The sequence below is a fragment of the Anoplophora glabripennis genome, unplaced genomic scaffold, assembly GCF_000390285.2.
Source record: "Anoplophora glabripennis isolate ALB-LARVAE unplaced genomic scaffold, Agla_2.0 scaffold98, whole genome shotgun sequence".
Taxonomy (NCBI): Eukaryota; Metazoa; Arthropoda; class Insecta; order Coleoptera; family Cerambycidae; genus Anoplophora; species Anoplophora glabripennis.
In genome coordinates, this window is record NW_019416280.1 from 345,486 (window position 1) to 371,728 (window position 26,243).

General features: G+C 32.5%; 1 protein-coding gene across 1 annotated transcript in view; it reads right to left on the bottom strand.

Moving 5' to 3' along the window:
• LOC108904957 (protein still life, isoforms C/SIF type 2) overlaps positions 1 to 7,959 on the bottom strand; it is a 270,933-nt gene extending 262,974 nt beyond the window's left edge. The window contains exon 1 of the mRNA XM_018707685.2: positions 7,832 to 7,959. Coding sequence (XP_018563201.1) covers positions 7,832 to 7,959 — 128 coding nt within the window. The remainder of the gene's footprint in view (positions 1 to 7,831) is intronic.
• Positions 7,960 to 26,243: the final 18,284 nt, after the last annotated feature.

Sequence of the window (26,243 nt, forward strand, 5' to 3'; positions counted from 1 at the left end):
ATGACTTTTGATAACTTACCTTCCTTCATAAAAATGTTCTAAAAATAGAAAGCAGTGTATTTTATTACCAAAAACAATTCCCAAAGATATGCTACATTTTTTCAATTAATTGCATTTTAATAAGAAAAATTAAAGGTTTGTACCGAGTACCAAATAACGATTGCAATAGCGCTTATTTTCAAAGGACACATTTGGACTAAAGCTCCACGAAAAATATGTTTCAAACCCACCGACTTGAAATAATGCACTTTTAGGAATATATAAACGCAAAATGCTCGAGGCTATTGTTGTTGCGGGTACTACGTACGTAGTTATTGCGGGACCAAACAAGTTATTAAAACTTCTGAAACCCAGTTTGCTCGATGTTAGTTTGTATAACTAAGTCCCTTCTAGTTTCTAATGAAATAATTTTCTTGGAGGCTCCTAGATGAACAAAACTTGGAGACGCAATCTCTATCTTATTTATTTACCCTTTAATATTAGGAAACTACCCTTCCTCAAACTGATTGCTGTTAGTCTCAAAGTATTAGTTTATCAAGTTTCAGGCGTACAAAGATATTAAGAGTTAGTTGAACCTTTTTGGCAAATTTTTGCAAAATGTACGAGTATACATTGCTGTTTCTTATTAAGGATGATAGCTTATGCCCAGTACAAAGAAATACTATGTTCACGATTTTGAAAAGTGGTCTCGTGTTTGTTTTCATTATTAAGATAACCATTTCTTTATTTATTACTTGCAGTGTTTTTTAAATAAATATTCTGAAATTCGACAGTTCGTATTAATTACACGAATCATGTAGAAAAGTATTGCAAAAGCGAAGGCATCTTGTATAAGTGAACCCAATCAGTTATTTAAGAGTTCATTTTATGTGCTTCCACTCTTATATCGACAGAAATTCTACCATAAAAAAAACATTATGAAGAAATTCCACACAACTGTAACGTAAATAGGTACGATTAGGTTATGATCGAATTATTTTTACAAAGTACTGTCTACATCTTGTAGATTTCGTGAAACCTTCACGCAATAGGTTAGAAAAATTCGATGCCAGTACGTAACAATGGTTTTATTATGTTTCGTTTCATTTATACTTAAAAAAAACTGGGGGGGAGGGTATTCTCCTTAAAAAATACTGATCCATGACATTTCTGAGATACATGGTGACTTTAAAAAGGGTTTTCTATCTTTAAATCGGAGGAAAAATATGTTAAAATTCAAAATTTCTTAAACATTCAAAGGACTTTGCAGACCCCAAAGGATAATAGGTACAAAAAAGTTATACTAGTTGAAAACCGATGGAATGCACATTTTTCGAAAAAATTAAAAGTGGAGCTCGCTGTTTACATAAAACGGCAGACGTAATTTTAAAAATAATAACATGAAGAAATATGTTGCTATGGTTTTATTATAATTTGATAATACAAGGTGCGTTCCAAAATAAACAGGACATTTCAAAATAAATATTTCTATTGGCGTCGGAAAGATATATCCTTCACTGATGTGCTGTCAAAATTTAAAAATGAGTATCGAACAAAGAGCTAATATTACGTTTTGTTTTAAACTTTGGTAAAACTTCCAAAACGTTTTAATTGATACATCAAGTTTGTGATGATGATTGTTTACCACGTGGCAGAGTTTATGACTGATATACGCGGTTTAAAACCGGTCCTGATGACACAAATGATGAGCAACATGTTGGCCAACCGAAATCCGTGATCACCGCAGATTTCATTAAAACTGTGAATGAATTCATCAAAGGTCAGCCAAAATCTTCATTAAAATTCATGGAAATGGAATTGAGCATTTCAAAAACATCAATTTATAACATTTTGACCGAACATTTATTTGGGCTATCGAAAAATGTGAGCACGGTTTGTTTCGCACAAATTGACTGACGATCAAAAATTGCTCAGAATTCAACATTTGAAGAACATTATCAAGGAGGCCAAAAAGTACCAAAACTTCCTTTACAATATTGTGACCGGTGACGAATGTGGTGTTTTCAATATGATTCCGAAACCAAGCACCAAAGTGCCGAGTTGAAGGCACCTGACGAGCTGAAACTCAAAAATCTCGTTTGCAGAAGATAATGTTGATTTGCTTTTACAATTCCAAAGGCATTGTCCACAAAGAGTTTCTTCCACCGAGCCAAATCGTTAATGCACAATTCTATCTTGAAGGGTTTGGTGTATCGCATTCGTCATATTCGAAGAGAATAGCGCGCAGAAGAAAGTTATCGTTTGTTGCACGATAAAGTGCGATCTCATCGATCGACACTTGTGACAGATTTTTTGACAACACATCATAATTTATTATCAACCACTCCCCTTATTCGCCTGATTAGGCACCGTGCGGCTTTTACCTTTTCCAGAAAAATGTATTTACCGATGAAAGCAAAGCGTTTTGTGGACTTAAAAGCCATTCAAAGGGCTTGTACAGACCTCCTGAAGGACATTCCGGCAGACGACTTAAAATATTCTTTCCACATGCTTTTTGACCGTGCAAAGCACTGGAATTATTCGGAAGGGAACTATTTTGAATAAAATAAAACAATTTTTCCAAAAAAACTTTTTGTTGTTCTTATTTTTAATAAGTCCTGTTTACTTTGTAATACTTTGTAATAAGTCCTGTTTACACTTCGTATAAATTTCAATTACAAATTTATATATTCTATTCTCACCATTTTGCAAGGGGAAGTCACTTCTCAATTTGTTGTAAGTATAAACGGGACACCCTGTACATTTGTTCATCCAGAGCAGAGGATCCCAAGCATTTTTTGGTATACCTCATTTATGAGCAATATGTACCACTGAACAAAATCAGTTTTATTAAACAAATAAATAAACAAAGTAGCATAATACCTAAGTAATAAAAAATTACTTACGGCAAATTTTATATGTATATGCCATTAAAAAAAGAAAACAAAATAACACTGAAGTAGGACACGTTTACTACAAGAAATAGTTAACGCACCAGTGTTGTAAATTTGAAACTAGGAAATACCATAATTTGCTAAAATGTAGTATAATTTGCTAAAATATATTATAATTTGCTAAAATGTATTATAATTTGCTAAAATGTATTTGCTAAAATGTATCAGAATTTGCTAAATTTGTTGAAACGAATAATGTGAAATAAAATAATTAAAATGGTTTTGCGACGTTTCACAAGTTACACGCGCACTATAGTTTATCAAACTCTAGCGTAGAAGACATAAATTTTGTTTATATTTCTTTTTTGCTAAAGCCTATTGTTACTATTGTACTAATTTAATCAAAATTTTATAGCCATATTAACTTTTTCGTTTAATGTAATTTTCAGTAATGAAAGTTTTTTTTTAATCAGAAGACATTTCACAAGTTAGATATTTCAAACATGGTAGCCTTTTGCATTATGAAGTGTGGTTATTTATATATTTTAAACACATAATTCTTAAAAATTCTTAAAAAGTAATTCGAATTTTCAGAATGTTTTTAGAAAATATAGTATTTCAGATGCAATAATTGGTAAATATGTAAAACTGTAAAGGTGGCGTTGCCATTATCAAGAAATTTTAAATAACATTTTTTAAGCATCCATAAATTTATTAAAAACAATTACATGAACAGCCTTTCACCAAATAGTATTTTAAAGCCTTTTATACTTTTTCTTAAGGTTGCCTATAATTAAACGATTTCTTCATCTTTTTATAATTTCAGACATTCTAAAGAACTGAGTAGGCATCTAGCAATTGTAAAAAAGTTTTAGAGATGATGTAATACAAATTACAATGATGATGTAACTATGTAAGTAAGAAATTTCTATTAGTGTAATAGAGTAATAGTGTAATGCCAACATATATGCCCTCTCAACTGCAACACAGTTCAAGTAAGTTTCGCAGAACAGAGTGCATAGTTGAATTATGTGTTAACAAACTATGTACATTAAATTTGACAATTTTGGTAGAATAATGTCTCATTTAAAACTGGGCGTCATTAGATGACTTTAATCAGTGCAGTAGAATTCCCGTGCACTCACTTCAAAGAAAATTACGGAGCCTTCACACAGGAAGCTAATATGACACGAGAGGTATTCATTTCGGTGAAATATTCAGCGTACCACTGTATTCACAGAACGTAACGAACTCTTTAACTATTTAAATACCCCTCCGACTTGAATTCACTAAGTTTGATATAAACTTAACCTTTATTTTTAGAAGCAGCAGCGCATCTCTGGGCGTATTTCGAGGTAAATGATAATTTGAAAAGCTGATCTTTTGTTGTTTTCGCTGTAGCTACAAAACACGACAAAGTAAAACATGTAATTGGATTTTACATAAAACAGAAGTGAAGGAACGGCTGATTTTGAGCGACTTCAAAAGTAAGCGAACAAAGTGTAGGAATCCAAAACACGACATTTTTAACTCAAAAATATAGCTGTAACTTTATTAAAAAGAAACGTAACAAAACGTTAAATACTTGTCTTTAACCATACACCAATCAATAAAATTAATACTTTTTTCTACTCCCACGTGTACCTATATTCATTGTTTTCTTTACAACTTGCTAAATGGATAGGTAGACAATATCAGTCTACTGAACTGATATAATTCATTATACATACTAGTGTGGATATGAAATCTACCAGTCAGTGTGCGTTAAATATACAATTAAATGTCATTTTTAAATTTAAAATTAGAGCATAATTTGTCAAATTAGGGTACTATCTCGTTACATTTTACAATTTACCGAAGAAAATATTTAAAAGGAATGATTCCAGTGCAAAATCAATAAATTGCACCCCACCTGACATTTGAGAAGGACAAATGAAACATACGAAGCATTATTACCCCAGAAATCAAAGAGACATTGTTTTAACTATAACTGTCGTTGGACGAAGTGAATGCGTTTCTGTCGACAACGAGTAGGTTCAGGGTTCGAAACCACCCGCCAACACTATTCCTTTTTCTATAAATATATTTCTTAAATATGTAATAATTTTGATAAAATTGTAGGTGGTGTTAATTTTTGGCATTTCTGGGGGATGCCGTCGCCAGGAATTAAAAAAATTTGAAGGTAAACCCTATAAGGGATCTACAAAATGAATTACAAGTAAAATTAATACATACAAAAATAAAAACAGATCGATCATTTGTAATTCCTGGTATGTTTTACGAGCTGTCTAAAGAATATATGCTGCTTAGACTGTCTGATACGGAATAATTTTTTGTGAGCAACCAAACGGATAAATGTGTGAAACAAATAGTTGGGATTAACAAAATTGGTAATCAACCCAAAGTAATTGCTGAATTTTAAAGCTACCGAATGCAAATCTATATATGTACGGGACATTGTTTCCTATGTTCTGGCGCCACTATCCTTGCAGATACTGGAGGTGACACCCTAACAGTTAAAAATTTTGGTGGCTCGAAATCAACAGCAGTAATGGAAACTTATATAGAATATTCTTTAAGTACGAAAAAACAAATTGCCACTACCATCGTACAATCAGTTGATGCCACAAAACGGGAAGTAAACATCATTGGTAGGTATAATCTCTAATATATAAAATTCTCGTGTCGCGGTGTTTGTTAACAAACTCCTCCGAAACGGCTGGACCGATTTTGATGAAATTTTGTGTGCTTATCGGGCAGGTCTGAGAATCGGCCAACATCTATTTTTCATACCCCTAAATGTTAAGGGGTATGAAAAATAGATGTTGGTAGATGTTTGGTCCACCCCAATTTTTTTTTTATTTTTTGAACAAAATTTTATTTTTTTATTTTTTATGATGTGGCCTTAAAAAATACATACAATCCTAAATTTTCACCCTTCTACCATCAACCCTTATTTTTTAATAGCGATATTAGTAATTCAATAATTTTCAACCCCGGTCGATAACTGATCAATTATCACTTGATCATTTTTTTATTCCCGCCAGGCGTCGACCGGTGCCACTTCTGACCCAGCACGGAGTAGGGATGAGATCTCCCTCACACAATAAGCCGTTTCTCACTCCCTACAGTTTTCGGCCATTATTATTATTGTTTGTGCATCAACCGTAATAGTGACATTTACTATTATCATTAATAAAAAAAATATACACGATATTCACTGAATAACACTAAATATAATATAGATGGTAGAAGTGAAATTTCTTTATGAAAAATCTACTAAAATAAACCTAGGAATAATTTATATGGCAAAACAACGTTTGCCGGGTCAACTAGTAAAAATATATAAATATAGATTTATTACAATATATTTTCAGATTTATTTATTTTTTGGCATTCACTTCCCTTCTAGTTATTTTAATACTAAAAAAGTTATCTTAAAACTCGCGCCAGAAACCATCTTTAAGAAAACTGTTTATTGGCCAAAAAACTTCGTCATAAACATCGTTATGCATGAAGCCACTGCTATAATTTTATGTCAAAGGAAGTAAACTTCTCTTATACGAGAATATAAATTTCCACAAAGTTTCCTATATGTATATAAATCAAATATTTGGTAATAAATTTTATGCATATAGGATAGTGGTTCAATGCTGTATTTGAACAAAGTACGAACTTAACCAAACTAAATTTGAATTGACACAAACAGTGGTAAAATAAATAGTGGTAAATTTTGGTACTAATTTTAAGTATAAGTATTAATTTATATTTTTTTCTTTTAAAGAAATGATTTGACGTTTATTTTATTTATCAGAAATTCATATGGCTGTATTTATAAATGGAATTAACAACCTTTCTCCCTGTTAAGTAAGATGTATTTTCACTCAATAACTCGTTTAAAATTATGCTGCTTCATTAAATCTTTAACGATCCATTAAATCAGATAAAGAACTGCGTTAGTTAAGTTCTGAATTATCTAATTAATATTTTTTTCACATATGTTACATTCAAGAAGGATAATATGAATTTGTTGAATAGTATTTTCTCTTTTGCAACGTTTGTATTCTTGAAAAAAAGAATTCTTTCGTTATCAAAGTAGTTTTATCTATTTAAGCAAAATTTGGTAATAATGTGGAAATATACTATTACAAGAAACTGACATCTGTCCAACTATTTCAGATATTATCTTATTCATTCATGAATTTCTTAAAAGAAATTTAAAAATAATGAGAAATGTCCAATCGCTCGTTACATTACTCCACTAAATATGGTTGGAACCTTTAAATAAAATACATGAATGAACTTAAAAATTTGTAATGATTTAATGTTCATCTGTATTCAGTTATTGCCAGATTTACTATTTTAAACTATAAATTTAAACATTGTACAGTCCGTACGATATTTATTGAGACATAATTCCGAGAAGACCCTTGCGTCAGTTTCTTGGAATTAACCGCATTCGACACCCGAGGTAGAAAGACATTACCGGCGTGGTGTTCACCGTAGCAGCTTGCAGTGCATACTGTGTTTTGCAGTTACGAGGACGTGTTTCTTCGTTAGTGTATCGGCCTGCGCATTTTCAGTGTAATTTCTTATTAAAATAACAAAATAAAAGAAAGGAATTAAATTCTTAGTCGAAAAATATCGTGTTTAACGTGTATATTAAAACAATTTTTCCAGCATAACGCGGAAAATTTCAAGGCACGCCTATGCTGCGGTAAATTGTTACAGTAGTTCCTATAACAGAACTTTATTGGCTTCTTGGAATTCTATTTCAACAAATATTAGGTATATGGACTGCACATAAATGTAAATTAAACCAACTCCTGTCGTATATATACGTTGCTCCCAAATAGTGCTTCCCGACATAAAAATATTCCCTCCTCCCCCCTTGGAAGCAATAGTAATTCCTAAACTATTAGCGTAAAAACACGTTCGGCAATTATAGGCGGACTTACCCTGCTTTTCTAACGGCGCCAGTGCAGTTGAAAGAAGCCGCCGCCGTTCCTGTCTGCTTCGCTTTATAGGGAGAGTTCATAACGCTCTCGCCATCATCCTCGTCAGAGACGGCCGTTGTCAAGGACATACGATCATCGTCTGATATCTGAAACGAAGAATTTTCATTAGAACGTTATTGGCATTCGATTTTTCTATAGCACTCCGGATGATTGGTACAGCGACTTTCTTCGTATTGAATAGAAATAATTACAACCTAATATTTGAGATACGAGTTGCCGTGACAGTTTGATGTTTAAATTTGTATAGGTACCTACTAAAGTCCCTAGATACTGATAAACTACCGCAATTAACTGCCGTGTTGGGGCGAAGTCCCTATCGCCAACGTTGAAACTTTTAGTAGTTGATTAATTTTTACATATTTTGAACAATTATTCATCATGCAATCAATACAGCAATTAAATTTTAACAGTTTTTTATATAATTAACACAAATTGACATATGTCAATTATATCGCCATTATGGGGTAAACAAGAACATTGGTAGCGGTACTTGGTCAGAGACTTTGTATTATATACAATAATTTAGTTTATAATTAAAAATCGTTTGAACGGTATTTGAATCAAGACAGTTTAGGCGCGGTAACTATCATAACGATAGCAACCTAATAAACATAAACATTAGTTGTTTGAAAAAGTAGTGTCAGAATTATATATTGCAGTTCATATTCTAAGAGTTTCTAATTCAAAATGAGCTCGGAAAGTGAAGACCAGCATTTACCAAGAGAAGCATTGGAAGCGGAACAAAGTGCTGTTTCACACTGAATCCCCAGAAAATCAGACAGTACGAGATTGCCTACAATGAATTCAAAGGGTGATGTAGTTCGAAGAAAATTCAAAAAGTGTCCTTCATATATGACTCATGGTTTTCGATAACCATGAGTTTGAAGATCTCGTTATTTTTACAAATTTGCCATATTTTAGATTTTCATCGATTTTTTGAAGACTAGACGGTGATGGAGCAAATCTAACATTGGATTCAGATTCAGAAGGTAACAATACGTCCGAAAACATATGCCGCATATCAAGGTCTCGTCACTTTTCAAATTTCTTCCTTTTTCTGAAGATCTCCAGCGATTTTTTGAAGAGTAGAGGGTTATGGAGTAATTCTGACAACGGATTCGGATCCAGGAGGTAAAATTACGTCGCAAAATATGTGTCACGTGTTAAGATCTCGTCACTTCCTAAATTTCTCCATTTTACTGAAGATTTTTAGCGATTTTCTGAAGATACTCAGCTATTTACGGAAAACTGAAGGGTGATGAAGACTATGGATTCGTGTTCAGGAGACAAAAATACACGGGAAACCATATGCCGCATGCCAAGATTTCGTCACTTCTCAAATTTCGCCCTTTTTCTGAAGATCTTCAGCGATTTTTTGAAGACTAGAGGGTTATAGAGTAATTCTGACAAACGGATTCGAATCCAGGAGGTAAAATTACGTCGAAAAACATGTGTCACATGTTAAGATCTCGTCACTTTCTAAACTCCATTTTACTGAAGATTTTTAGCGATATTCTGAAGGTATGTAGGTAGGTATGGAATCGGGAATTCTTTATATAGAAGATTCTATACAAAATAAAATTTCAATCGCAAATAAGTTACCATCTTCAGCAAAGCCTACGGAACTTGCCAATATTATAACGTGCGCAGTGAACTTAAACAATTACATCAGCAGCCTCATTGAAGACCCAGAACTAAAAGCTACGATAACTGACAGCACTGGATCTGGCATAAATTTAACTCAATGTAATATCGGCACTTTCAATTTACATGTAGTGCAAAATAAATTGTAATCGTTCTGTTTATAACAGTTATTGTCTTGTATTGAAATGTTATATTACTTAACATGTATATTGTTTAATTAATAAAATCGAAATAGTTTCGAAAAAATGACAAATTATTTTGAGATTTCTTTCATGTTCTAGAACGAAAAAAACATTGGCATTATAGAACATAAAAGTATTTTGCAGCTAGGTCACAAAAAAGACCCACCACACTGACAACTTAACGAAAATGTCGATTTTCGATGACAGTTTTCGAAAAAAGTGTTTTTCTCGAAACTACGTTTTCTGAACTTGTGTAAGCTCTAGATCTTGAACCCAATAAGATATCGACCTTTTTTTTAATTTCAAGTAAATTGATATTTCATTGAAGGGTGTACTAACAAAATAGGAAAAAAATATTTTTTATATTCTTTGTAACACCTTATAAAAAATTGTAAAAGCGAAATTAAAATGCGTATGCCCATCGTTTTTTTTTCTTTTTGAGTTTTTATTGATTTGATCAGTAAGTATATCCTCCAACTACGGATACATATTTAAGACAAAATTTTTGATTTTCGATTTCATATAAAAGTTACGACTTCTACAGCTTACACAAAGTGGATCTCTTTTTTTAAAGGTGATAACGACGCGCGACATATTACTGGTTACCACGACAGTATTTTCTACAACAATTTTTTTCTTTCACTTAGATAGTTAATAAAAATGCAGCAAACAATCCCCAGTATTGTATTTGTATCCTCACAGAAAAAAAGTCCTGTAAATTGTCTTATTTCTTTATTAACTAAGCAATAACAACTACGTTGCCATTACAAAATGTCAACGTGACATCCGCTCGCTAGATAAATTACAGTTCAATAAAGTTTCTACCCTATGCCGATTATGCCATGCAATTTATTTTAAATAAATTAAATTTTTTGCTCAGAAATCGTTAATTTTACGAAGCAATTACAAAAGGCCTTTTTTATTTAGAATGAATCACGCTATCCTAAATGATAACGTAGTCATAAGAAAAAAAGTTAGGTACGTATGGAGCAAGTTTTAGGGGGGAAAAATCAACATATTGCTTAGGTACTGAGTGCCTTCTCGATAGCAGACAATGTCTATTTAATTTCATTTCTGTAACTTTTTTGGTATTTCAGAAAAAAATTAAATACTACTTCAAATAGGATTTTTTTTTTATATGAAAGATCCACCTTATTTTTCCACAGGAAATCACTCCCTGAACTTTTTCGCACTTATTTTTTGACATTTATTTTTACCCCAATATTCACGATCAACCAACATAACCGATTATTATCATTATTTATAATATTCTACGTCTTAAAAGTGTTAAAAAATCGAACCACCCTATACAGGGTGTTTCTAAAATAGGGTTCCAAACTTCTGCTGCGTTTATAACTCATTAAAATAAGCCAAAAAGTTCGTATTAACATGTGCCCTAAAACGCACCCTTAGGAAGTTATATGCCCTTAAAAGGGCTCAAACATATACTTAAATTTTCCACTCACCAGTTTTACTAATTAAACACTGCAAAGCTCAATTGACAGTTTATCAATAACTTAAATTGTTAAGCGTTGTGGCAACGTCAGTCTTTTATTTGCCATGGTAAACAGATTTTTGTAATTTTTGGCTTGATAACTTAAAGAGCAGAGTAATTTTCAAACTTAATTTATTCGAAAACCATTGGAAATATCGATTTGGACAAAGATAATATTTTTTACGTAAAATTGTTAAGATTTTATAAATCTGTAGAGAAAATTGTAAAAAAATTGAAATAAAAAAAATTACGGGCCGAAAACCCCCTTCACCAACCTAAATGGGACGCATATGATTTGCATGTCGAAAAACGGAGTAGCCCATGTTATTTAACGTAAAAAGTTATGTAAGACCCATACATTTTTTTCTATTTATTTGCGACCGTTTTGTCAATAACAGAAAAAAAAACAGTTTTTATTAGCCCTTTTAAGGGCATATAACTTCATAAGGGTGCGTTTTAGGGCACATGTTAATAGGAACTTTTTGGCTTATTTTAATGAGTTATAAACGCAGCAGAAGTTTGGAACCCTACTTTAGAAACACCCTGTATAATGTTAATCAAACCATTTAATAAAGAAATTACGATAATAACCAAACAATAATTAGTACTACCGTTAGCAGATAATGATTATAACAACTAAACAAATTAAATCTCCGTAATGGAAAAAAATGTGACTATTAAGGCATCTATAAATACGTCAAAAAACAACATCAAAATATTACAAACAGATTAGCGGAGTTACGCAGAATTTGAAAAGCCATATTTTCACCGAAAAGTATGCATATGAAACATTTTAATCCTCAGCTCTACAGATCTATTTACAATAATGGCGAATGCGCAGGTATCAAATAGCAATATTTTATACTAGGTTAATTGATTTTATAATCTTTGCCCAAACGACATTTTTCAATAGTTATAGTTACGATTATGTTAATATTTAATGCACACAAAGAATACATATGTAATTAGTACTTGTAATAGGTATTTTTCCGGTGATACATTTATTAAACATATTAATATATGACTATCTATAATTATTTATTACTAAATAGTTTTTTAATACCAGTCGAAACAAATGTATCGCTTTTAACGGATGCGTAACTCCCGGATCATTAATAAATGTTGACCTAGCAGTGACACAATTTTTAATATCTACCAAAAACATAATATACGTGGCAACACAATAGGTTTTATGTAGATCAGGAAATTGTATATATGTGTCGGCGTAAAGAAATTTAATTTTTAGCATATTTATCACCGCCGCTTTTTTCAAATTCAGGTTTTACATAACGGTTTATTCTTTAGAGGGTGATATATGAAAGAACATGTAAAGCGAGAATATATTTGTGAGACTTCTCATTTTTCATGTGAATATTTTAGCTGTATTAATAATTCGGTTTTTGCAGTTATTTGTCCTCAGATAGAAAGTAGATATTAAATATTATTTATTAGATAAATAGGCATTTTTGGAGGTAATGTTATATTGCAATGAATTATAAGTAAATATCTTTGGAGAAAGTACCTAAATAAATTGTGTTCGACTCATACCACAAACGTGGCTACTCTTCCGGTTATACCGGAAGTAGTTGTCAATTTCGTTATTTTAAATGGAACACCTTATATGTTATTGCATTATCGACAAGATGATAAATAAGTAAAAAAATGTTAGAGCTTCCTTGTATCCAAATTTGACCGTTTTCGAGATAATCGAAATTTTATAAAAATTTTGACAGATGCAAACGTTTCGAGAATTCCCTATATCTTTCTTCGTTCTGAAAGCTTTCACTTGATTTTCGGAACACATACAACGAATATAAAATGCACTTTCTTCTACTATCAAAATTATCTGAAGAAAATTATACTAAGTGTCTCATTTCTTATGCTACATTTTGAAAACATGAGACCGACAAAACTTTTAAAATTTAAATTTAGCACCCTGTATTTTTTTGCACCATGTTATAAAAAATCAAATTCTCTTTTCACCGATATGGAGAATCAAGTATTTACTCGACAAAAAAAATTCATCATTCATGAATCAGAATTATTAGCTGCATTTCTATGATTTTTCAACATTCGAGGAATTGGACACGAATGAAATTTGCCCAGCTACATAGAATAGAATTTTTTTCATAATTACATTAATTAAATTAATTGTTTCACGTTTGTTGCATCTTTTAAATAATGAGAGAATATATCATTTACAAAAAAAAAATAATAAAATTTTCTTCCAAAGAGATAGATACTATTATTAGTAACTATAGGTACAATAAATAGCAAATAAAGAACACTAAGAGAACAACGAAATGTAAAGTAACCAAAATTTTAAATTATAATATCCTTTCAATTTTGAAATTATTTGGTTTTGCTATTCGTTAAAAACTGTCACAATATTAAAAGTTTTAGAAGCAATCTGAACCCAAATTCAGATTCCTGGTGTCCCAATTAATAAGACTGGTGTCCTCAAAATGTAATTATTTAGTTGTAAAACGATATATTTTTTATGTTGAATGGGATTACCAAAACGTTGCATTTGTAAAATGTATGTTCTTGTTATTTATTTGAACTAAACCTAAAATTATACTACACTTTTATTTGTCATCACTAAAATCATGTAGTTAATCTTAATTCTGTTAGGTACTTGATTATATACATATAATGCAGACACTCGAAAGTAATTAGATCTGCAAATAAACACACAGTTCTGACTCTATTGACAAACAAATTATTTCTCAACGAATGTATGTTCTTGAGGTAATTTAAATTCCTCTAAAGTGTAAGTTACTCCTACGTACGGAACTGATCCTCTACGAAGATGTATTCCCTTATAAGTTTACAGCGAAAGCACCACTTGTACTCTAAGCCGAACTTTCCTAGTGAAACAAGAAAAGAAAAATAGAAGTGTTGATATAAAGCATGCTAGTTTTCTAGATAAGATCTGATCAGCAATAATTCTTTACAGTGTCTCAAAGAAAACTTGGAAAACCGGGAAAATGTTTACTTTCATGCTTTCGTGCAGCGTTTTCCAGTTGTCATCAATCATACCGAATTGAAAATATTGCCATAGATTGTATACAAAACGTCTGGCTGAATATATAGCGGAAGTCAGCTTAATGGATTACGAGTCGAAACCTTTTTTACACTGTAAGACTTTATTTTAATCTTAAAATCATATTTGGGTTATATAAAGAAACTTGAAATACGTCTTATTTACTTATTTATCTAAAATAAGTCAACTTGAAAACAGCATTTACTAGAAAACATATTTTTAATTATATAGCGACAATCACCAAAAATGTTTAAATGGGTATGATGGAGTTTTTTTTTTTAATTTTTTTCTTTTCTTTCTTTTTATTTAGCATGGCCAGCGTATGTGTATACAGGGTGTTACCTTACAAATGTTACATACTTCAAGGGCATAATCTAGAACCCAAATGTTAACCGATTTGAGCAAAATTTGCTGTTGCTTAGTTTCTCTTCATGTATGCAATGATTATGTTCCTATTGGGTTAAATCATACAGGGTGTTCATTTTACTACAACCCTTTGTGGATATTCTTTTATAACTTCTTTGTACGTTTAAATTTTTACATGCAAATATTAGAAATAGATATAAAGAATTTTATTCTACACAAAAAATGTATACTTGTCAAACAACATGACAATTTCGATAAGTCACTGCCAAGTTTGTATTTTGTAAAAGTTTGTTTCTGAAAATGCCTCGTCACAATGAATTTACGAATTATGAAATGAAAGACATCATAGTGGTATATACAGGAACATTTTAGTGAACGCGCTGCTAAGAGAACATATGAAGAACTTTATCCGAATCGCAAACAGCCCTCTCATACATTGTTTGCTTCTTTATTCACCAGATTAGGAGAAACTGGAAACTTTTGGTCTAATTCACGAAATAGAAGGTACGTTCAAAGAAGGGTACAAGACGAAGAACAAATTCTAGAATGAGCAGAAGAAAATCTCGAATTTACCATTCGTCGTTTGTCAACAATTACAGGAGTTGGCCGCAAAACCATTTCAACTATACTCCACACGAAGCAGTTATAATGTTTCCATTTTCACCTTGCACAAAATTTGCTTGAACCAGATCGCGGGCTGAGTTTAACATTTTACGAACGATTTCTCCAGTTACAGGGACCACACTTTTCTCGGGACTTGTAGAGGTGTTTTTAATAGGAAAAACTCTCACGTATCGAGCGAAGAAAATCCACATGCAATAAAAAGGATCACTTTCAACACGAATTTTCAGTTAACGTCTGGTGCGGGATTATAGAAAATTTTATTTTGCCCTACCAACAAGGTTAAATGGCCAAAATTATTTGGAATTCCTTCGGCAAGAACTTCCTAGGGTTCTCAAAGAAGTACCCATTAATACTAGACGACAAATGTGGTTCATGCACGATGGTGTCCCTGCTCATTACCGCCATTTGGCGAGAGATCATTCAAATCAAGCATTCCCAAACCGTTGGATTGGTCGAGGTAGCGACACTTTCCTTGGCCTTCTCGCTGCCTGGAATTTAATCCGTTAGACTTTTACCTTCATCTTCATCTTCATCTAGTGGTTGGTCCTAATAAGTCCCTTAGCACTGCGGCCTAATGAGGCCTATTGTGCGTCCCACTACTAGTCCTATTCAGCAAGTAGATTTGTCCTCTTTACAAAGTCCAAAAGCTTCCTTGCTGACACTTCTCTCAGTTCTTTGGGTTTCAAATAGGGTGTCCCAAGGAGCGCCATTCTGCTACGTGCAAATCCCGGGCACTCGCCCAGGATATGCAGAGAAGTTTCATCCGCCGATTCACATCCTCGGCAGACCGGACTATCTACAAGCTTTAGCTTATGTAGATGTTTCCTAAAGTGACAGTGACCCGTTATGAGTCCTGTCACTCTCCTGAGCCGGATTCTGTTCAAGCTCATTCGCTCTTTCCTTCGAAGGATACTCCATAAGCTCCTTAGAATGGCTATGTCCTGGCCTTGAAGTCCAGTATTTCCTGTATTCTGTCTTAGTCCATTTGCCCAGAGCCCGCCTGACCACACTGGGAGATGTGCCACAGAAGGGCTCCGGGCCAATGAACTCTGTCTCGGATCCCTTCCTAGCAAGTTCATCCGCTTTCTCATTTCCACAAATGCCTTTGTGCCCTGGCACCCTACACAGTCTGACTGTATTGTTGGTGGCCAGTTCAGTCAGCATTTGTAAACAATCCCACACCAGTTTTGAACTTACCTTGTGTGCGGCTAAAGCTTTAATTGCAGCTTGACTATCAGAGAATATATATATGAGTTTACGTCTATAACCTCTACGTACATTCTCTGCCAGACACGCCATTATCGCGAAGATTTCTGCTTGGAATACGGTAGGGAACTCCCCCAGACTGTAGCTTGCACTCCATCTGGGTCTGAGTCCATATATTCCTGCACCCGTCCCTCTGGTCATTTTGGAGCCATCTGTAAACCATACTAGGTTCCACCTTTCCAGGGTATTAAACCTTTCCTCCCACTTGCTTTGATCCTCTATTTGAGTCTCAAATGGCTTGTGGAAGTGAAACCTTGGGACCATCTTGTCGGATACCATCCCAAAAGTTGGTTCCGACATAGATGTGTCTATGATCCTGGAATGGGAACCACCCCTCCAGTCATTGTTATTCCTGAGTCGATATGCTGCTAGCCGCGCTTCTCTTTCCACCACTATTTGCAGCGGTGGTAGATTTAGCATGACTTCTAGTACAGCTGTCGGGGTCGATGCCATCGGCCCCGTTGTACCTAAACAGGCCAATCTTTGAATTCTATTCAGTTTTTCCCTCGCTGTGGTCTGTTGTGTTTTTTGGCACCATAACACAGCGCCGCGCGCCGTAAAGAATCCTAGGTCTTACTATCGACGTATACAACCAGTATGACATCTTTGGTTTCAGTCCCCAGGTGCTCCCAATAAGGCGACGGCATACACACAAGTCTGGTTCGCCTTACTTACCATTGTTTCCAAGTGCGCATTCCAGGTAAGCTTATTATCCAGTATCACTCCTAGATATTTTACTTCCCTGGAAAGTATAATGCTCGTCTCCCCTATTATAGGTTCAGAGAGTCCAATTAAATTCCTTCTCCTGGTGAAGGGTACTACGACCGTTTTGTCAGGGTTTACTGACAGTGCCTGCACCTTATACCAGTCATCTATCCATTTCAAAGCCTCTTTCATGAGTTCTGAAACGGATTTTTACCTTTGAAGTCATTTGAAAGGAATTGTTTACAACTCTGTAACACCTAATAGGGGAGAAGAACTTTGGGATAGAATAAAAGACGCCGTACGACAAGTTAGACGAACGTATAATTCGTTTCCCATTCTGAATAGTTATAAAACAACAATGGGGGACACGTAGACATTTATTATAAATTAGTAGACTTTTTATTACTGCCACCTTTTAGTTTATTACGTTATTTATTATGTTTATTGTGGATACGTAGTTATTTCCAAAAAATGTGGGGTATGTGTTAATAAATATTTTCTGTAATATCTCTCAAATCCGTTAATCTCTTTGCTGGATTATAGGCAGGGATGTAATATTTTTAACAACAACAAAGCAATACTGTTGATCAATTCAAGGATAAACAATTGCTTGATGAATTGTTGTAAGTTAGGAACTTTGGAACGAACTAAAAAAGAATTTATGAGAATTTTAGTAGCAGTGTGTGTACACTTGAGTTTACAAATGACATATCCTGTATGTTTGACGAGATCAAGTCACATCTTAAAGTTTGTCGCAACATTGCTGTTAAATCCTGTTCACTGATGAGTTGCTTGATCTAAAGCCAAGCATGGCTCTCTGAGAGAAAAGTTGGTATAGTCATTATCTAGATAACAAAAAACTTACAACATGCAGATGTGGAGAAAGTTTGAATATACGCAGAAAAATCGCATTAATTCTGAGAATTTGTCGTTGGCTTTAATCTTCGGCAAGCGCAATAACTTGGTTTTATTAATCTTTTAAAATGCGGCTCTGTTAACGAAGCCTTTCGTTGCGAGAAAGGGGTATTCAGGTACGAGGAGTTAGATTACATGTGCGAAATTGTATACAAGAACGGGCTTTATCGGTTAATGAGCTCATTTACTTCGTGATTGTGTTTGCGATAGGTTTGCGATTTTAATCAACTAAAATGAGGAAATGAGTTTTCTTTGACTTATTCCTAGTTCAGATAATTATACCAGGCAACTGTTGAATGCGGACGGAAAAATCGTTCCTGGAATCTGATTGGTAGATGCAGTTGAACGCCAGGTGATTGAGTTTTGGAAGGGCGTAATTGAAAGGATAATTGAAAAATCCGCAAACGTGCTGATGGTTTTTAAGAAAACACTAGTGGGACTTAATAAAGTTGATTTCGTGGCCGCGGTATAGTTAAATGGAAAAGGCATGTAATAGGATAATCAGATTCAGGCGGATGTTTTTAAACCCATCAAAGGTTTCCAATCATTTGCGCTAAAAAATAGGCGTGGAACTTTAGAACTTCCTTTTTCCTGCAAATGTAATTACTTTAATAACACTCTAATAACCTCTCGCCCACTCTCCAGTATAAATATTGCACTTCCCGTTATATCTAAAGCTGCGATCAGTTATTTTGAGAAAGTTAAATATACTTGAAAGCTCCATAGGAGAATAAACATTGTTAATCTTTTAATGTTTGTCAGAAGTGTTTGATTTGCATCTTCTCGATTTTTTTTGCTAAATTCTTTTGTGGTAGAAATTTTCAGGCGTTTTCTATAATATTACTGTAAAAATGCTATATTTATAGCAAGTCACGACCATTTATCATTTCAGAAAAAAATGAATTTAAATTTTCTGCTGCTGACTGAAGGTATTCTAATCTAATTACACTTCACTTTTAACCTTTCTCTGAAATTATGTCTACATTACACCTTTTTTAGATTAAATTATCTCTATTGGAAATTCAACGCCTACTAAGCTATAGGTCTTTTTATATTGTTTCTGTAAATTACATTTTTAAGAGTTTTCCCACTAGAAGTTAAGTTCAATCATAAATCAAGTTAAATCATAAAAAATTATTCAATACAGCAATTTAGCAATAAAATCAAATTTAATAAGACCCAAAAAACAGCAGTATAAAATCCGTTTTTGTTTGGAACGAGGTATTTAAACGACAAGTAGGAAGCTGTACACTGAAAAATGACAAAAAAAAGTATCAAAATAATATACCTTTCCAAATTTAATTAATCTGATAATTAAATAACTTGTCTAGCTACGAGTTTATCTATGAATGAAGAAGCGCATACAATATTTTCATTCAATATTTCATTCTTGCTGATAATTTCTTTTTAATACTTTGTATTTTCAGAACTTAATTTCTTATATACTTGTTATGTACATAAATATTTAAAAGTACTTATTATACTTTTTGACGATTATCACTTGTTTGGGTTTAAATTCCACAGTTTCTGTATCCATTTTTGTTAGGATCAAACGCGACACAACACTGTAATTACATTGCAATACAGCACACATACTATTAAAGTTGTTAACTATTTAGAAATTTAACTTCTATAACCAACTGGCTTACATTTAAGAAATTATATATAAATGTTTGCAAGTCACGTGACCACAGAGCTTAGGCAACCCAACATTGCACGATTGGTACTTGTAACGAAAATTCCCTAAATCGTGACATCACCAATATTAATGACTGGTTTACAATGACCAATGACAAACCATTACATACACTCGAGATAATGTGATCGCTGATTGGTTCAATAGAATCTCGTGAAAAATTACACCAATCACAGCAGGTAAAACAGAACGTTCTGTTTTAACTTAACTTTCATCTTACTATTTTAATAATTTTTAATTTTACCGAAATTTAATAGCCAACATGAAGGAAATAAAATTACTGGTCACGTAGATTGTAAACATTTATGAAGGCTCTGTATTTGGAATCATTTCATTGTAAAGCTTATTTGTAACATTTGATGGGCTAACATAAAATAATATTTCTTAAATAAAAAAGATATTTTATATTAAAAAATGATTTTTTAATTCGCTTAACAGATATTCTAAAAGCATAAATGGTTGTATTAAATATAATTATTCCATTATAGACAAATATGTTGTAAACTGTTTCATCTTTAGTTCGAACAAAGCAAATGACTTGTACTAAATGCAACTAGTTTATCTGAATGTACACTGAAAAAACAATTACTTTCTATTAAAGGAATCGGTTGTTTTGAATACAGTTAGTTTACATTTATGCTAGTTACATTGAGATAAACCAGTTACATTCAATACAAGTCATTTGATTTGTTTGAATTAAAAAAAGAAACAGTTTGCAACAGATTTGTCTATAATTAACAAATTAGATTTAATATAACCATTTATGATTTTAGAATATTTGTTAGGCGAATTAAAAGAATAAATTTTTAATACAAATTTATATTCGTTTTTATTTAATAAATATTATTTTATATTGGCCTATCTAACGTTACAATTAAACTTTAAAGGAAAATTATTCCAAATATATAATTTCTTAAATGTGAACCAGCTGGTTATAAAAGTTAAATTTTTATATAGTTTAAAACTATTATCAGTTCAATAGTAAAATATATTATTTAAAAATTATTCCAATCACGTGACCAAGTTGTGTTCTCCCCTGACAGTCGTATCTTCGCCATCATGGCGACTATGTATGCAAGGTGCCTGTAGTGTATTGTGTAGTTCAGTAGGCTAGTATGGACCTCGGTATGGACTACGAGTATATCAAAAGGTAGTGTTTCTTGTTGTTCTTAGATCATATTCATAATATAACATGTGCATATAGTTACAGAGTGCTGTGTGCTGTGTTCCGTTTACTCATCATTAAAATGGATGCAGAAACTGTGAAAGTTAGGGTCAAACAAGTAATAATCGTCAAAAAGTCAGTTTTAAATAAGGACATAGTGTTGCTGTTGTAGTTTCATAAATTTATAATAAAACCCAATTTAACAATCCGCCAATTATTTTTAATCATTAAACTGTCAACAACTATGACAAGTAGTTTTGATCGATATATGTATGTATATAATAAGTTCGGAAAATACAAATCTTAAAATTAATTTTTAGCAAAAATGAAATGTTCGAATAAAAGTATCGTATATACTCGCATGTGCTTCTCTATTAGTAGATCTCAACACTATGTACCATTTCAAAAATTATAAACTTAGTTAGATAAGTTATCTAATTATCAGTTTAATTAAATTTGAGAAAGTACATAATTTTGAGACTAATCAAGAAAGAAATACGTCCAATTTTAGCGAAAAAAACAATTCACTTTTTATAAACCATTCATTTATTAATATTAAAATAACCTATTTTCACTGAAAAACTGTTAGTTCACATTAAGCTAAGATATATTTCTAATAATCTTATGTCATCTACATCTTAAAATATGTAGATTAATAATAAAGAGGCGAAATGTGATATTACACTAAAAATAAATTAACATTCAAATAAGATTTATTACAAAACTATGAACTTATTATTAGTTACTTTTCACAATATATATGCTAGGCAATATCCAAAACTAGGATTAGTTCATGGCAAACGATATTTATTTAGTCCAAATAAATCCTTTTTTCAGTGTAACTAGCATGTAAACTGACTGCACTCAAAACAGCCGATTATTTTAATAGAAAGAAATTGCTTTTTCAATGTACCTTGTTTACAATAAATAAAATGAAGTTTTATAAAATATTTCCGTTTTATCAAAATCTCTACTACTCGCAATAAAAAATGACAAAAAGACAAATAAATGTTTTTCTTCAGCTAACCAATAAATCTCATACGGTAAAATATATCAAATGTGACGGAGTTATATTAAAACAAGAAATTTAAAATATATATTTTTCATAGTTCGTAACTTTTTAAGAAAACAAAACTGTTCTGAGGTAACTTGACACGATCCTATTTAATTGCATCCAAAGAAGTTACCCTTGAAGAATAATCCATACGATTCTGAACATGCTTGAAGATATATGTAGAGTAAAGTGCTGAATTATGAAATATTTTATATTATAGATCTGATCTACTTGTTAATGAACACTGCTTGAGTGAACTTACTTATTTGAAAAATAAAATACTTTTTTTTTGAAGCTTTTTAAAGATTAATAAAAAAAAATCAAATAAATAAATAAGTGGTTATAAAATACTTAGGGTGTGAATTATGGGACACCAATAAGAAAAGATTTAAAATTAATTCACTTTAAATCAGTTACTAATGAATCGGTCAATTAATTAATACATACTGGTAACTGTCGCAGGTTTGAATATACGAGTTTTATATGATGGAAGCCTAATATGAGTACTGTTCCTTATTAAAATAAAAAAATATACAATTTAACTTGAAATTATTAATATTCAACAATTTAAATCACAACGAACATTGCAGGCTAGTTTACTTTTAGTAGATTTTAATAAAGCAACAGATTATTTGTTCCAACCAATCTATTTACCGAATATAGCGACACCAGCTTTTTTAAAAGCTTTATTTCACAAAACTTGTAGTATAACAACTCCGGGTTCGATCGAAAAAAATTTTTCTAATTCGGATCATTCTTCTATAAAAACATTGAAACCAGAACTATAATATAAGGGGTGTTTGATTAAGGCCGACCACTTGTAGTATATGGGAACCTATTGACCCTGCAGGTTCGGAGAAAAAATTCTTTTAATAATCAGTCGATTAGAACAATGTCTGGAATATAATGGACATGTTTGGACATGTCTAATAAGAGGGAGTTTGGAATTGTGGGGAGGGTAGCAAAGCTACATCACTTAGGTCCCATTGGGCCCCTTCTATATCCTCCCATTAGAGAGATCAATCCACCTGAGCCGCCAACCAGCCTATTACAGTGAAAAAGGTGGTAACGATGCTCAGGGGGGTCTCTGTAATATAGGCCATTGAAGGCCAGCGTTCTCCCAACATGGACTCTCTCGTTGACGAGACGGCAGTGCATTCACATAGTAAATGCAACACCGTCTCGTCTTCCTGTTCACAGCCCCTACAAAGAGGTGTTTCACACTTCCCCATATTGTAAAGGTGTTTCCTTAGCCAACAGTGTCCAGTTTGAATACCTGTCACCAGGCGAAGATTTGACCTAGACATAGCCAGGTATTTTTTGGCTGTCTTTGCTAGGATACACTAAGAGCTCCTTAGCAAAGTGACAGCTGATTGTTTCATCCCACCGTTTCATAAATTCTTTGTGGGTATAATGGGATAATTCCAACAAGTGTCGACAACGGAGGGACTATTTCATATATTCTAAAACAAATTAGGTATATTCTAGGATAGCGCATTGAAATAAGACTTGCAGTTAGGAATATTTCTCAGTTGGAACAAATTCATTTAATTTTTGTTATATTGAAATAAATCTAAAGATCTCTGTATACGAATCGGTATGCAAATCAAAATATGAGTTTCAGACATTTAATGTCTGCACTCTATCAAATGTGAATATAAAAAATACAGTTCTCGCCATTACATTTCGTACTATTTCATATAAGTGTGTAATAGTAATATATAAGGTGTTCTATTTATAAAATATTGATAAATGTGTTGTATAAAAATTTAAATAAATTTAAAAAGAAAATTAAATCTCTAATATTTCTCTTACTTTCAAACTTCTGAGAACTGTTATAAAAATGAGATGAAATTTGTTTAATTATAAGTATGTTGACTAGAGTTAAGCATTAAATTTCTTTTACTAGAAGTCTTAAACACTGGAATGAATTATTATCATATTATGGCAAAAAAGCCGTAATTTTCTTGTTACCCCACGAAGGGAGTGATTTATTTCTATTTGTCAGCTGGTTGTAATAGCAAAAACCTTTATTAACTCTGACAAAAGACCCGATCTAACTTCTACAACGAGATTCTCATTTCCCGTAGTTAGCCCGCTTCAGCTTTAAAATATTTAATATAATCAGGGAAAGCGCAATCTCGCCTGTTGCTGCCTGACAAAAGACCGATAAAAAAATGTAAATTGGCCTCGCAACATTAATGGATAACGGCTCCTAACAACAGCTATCTAATGGGGTTTCCTTAGTGTCACGTTCCCAGTTTAGTAATTTAACATCCGTTCAGCGATTCCAGGTTTCCAGGTAGGTATTCCAGGATTCATTATGCATGTACGGCGCGCCTAACGTATGCTTCGCATGCCTTTGTCGTTTTATTTGGTTGTTCTAGCATGAGGTTTAAATTTGTCGCACGTCGAATAATTAAGTTATTATTGATTAATAGACTGAATTACTGAATTCTACGATCGCTAGTAAATGGAAATAGGTTAATTTTAAATATGTTAAATCTGAACTTGCTCTCTTCAACCTTACTAATGCATAGTATAAAGACAATATTCTACAAAAATATTACAGTAAATGTAGTCCGTACGATAATTGTTGAAAGAATTCCAAGAAAATAATAAGCCAATAAAGTTCTGTTATCGGAACTACTGCAACAATTTACCGCAGCAGGGAAGTGCCTTGAAATTTTCGGTCTTTTTACCTCGGGTGTTGAATGCGGTTAATTCTAAGAAACTGACTCAGATGTCTTCTTATAATTCGATCTCAACTACTGTACTTTTAAAAATTAAAGAAAAGGTATACCTACATATATAGCGTGTTCAAAAATAAATGGGCAATACACAAGGGAAGTTTCCTTGTGTTAAAATAAACGGATTTAAATCAACTTACATTATTACAATTTTGCACCCTTAAAGAGTTATCGGCCTTGAAAAAAATGTTTTTGTTGGCAGAGGTTTTGAGTAAATTATACTTAACTGCTGCGTGGCGTATAACATTTTATCTGCTCCCACAGTTCTTTATGGTTCGTGAAATAAAGATTAGGTTTTATTTTTTGATATTTCTTAATCAATTCATTTTCATATTATTCGAAATCTTGCAGTCGCCTTGGTTGTTTGGATTTTGTCGTTTCTAAGGTGTTTTATAAACAAAGCTACATAAAAGTTGCAATTTTGCTGGTTTTGAATTATTTTTCTAAATGAGTTATTTTCAAATAGAAAGTGCGAATTGTTATTGCCCGAGAAGTCGAAAGTGCGCTACGGACGAGCAAATAGAAATTTCAAAGAATGGTGCCAGAACAAAAAAAGTGATGTTTCTGAAATGTCACTGCTAGCATATTTTATGGAGAAGTCAAGAGCTTTAAAGTTACCGGCAAGTTTGAGGAGTGAATAGGTCAATGATTAAGTCAACTATTTTCATAGAGGAGAACGTGAATATCAAATACCCCAAGCTGAGAGCATTATTGAAACATAAGAATGACGGCTATACACCTAAAAAGTCAAACGTTTTTACAAGAGAACAAGTCAACGATTTTCTCGTTCAGGCACCCAATAACACATGTTTGCTAGTGAAGGTAGTTACGACCGTTCTGATGAGTTATGCAAACTTACTTTGGACGTCAATTTCAAAAATTTCGATGATATTATGTAATTACAATTCCAGATTCCTAAAATGGTCTGTCACGTACATTTACAATTACTTCTCATCTGGGTTCTGTTTGTCACCAAGAACTTCTACAGAAATATATCAAGATTAGGAAATTAAAACTGAAATTTCACTCTTTTTTATGCGCTGTCAAGCAGGTCGATGTTACAGCCAACCAGTCGGCAAGAATAGACTTTCTATGATTCCTAATAAGATGGCACATTTTTTGAAACTACAACATCCTGAAACATATACAGGCCATTCATTCCGAAGATTTTATAAATGTTACTGAACGTAATAATAACTGTACAATTACTATAAATAATAATGAAATAAATATTTCTATTTATTTGTTCATAAAATATGCATTTATAACTCGAAATCGCTTTTTTCCCTAGGGAGGTAGTTACCTCACTTACCTCCCAATGTCCATAGCAACATCCACTTCTACGGTAAAATCTACTTACCTCATTAAAAACAATATGTTAATAGTCTATTTACTATAGTGGGAGCAGATAAAACATATTTCACGAACTACCAAAACTGTCTAA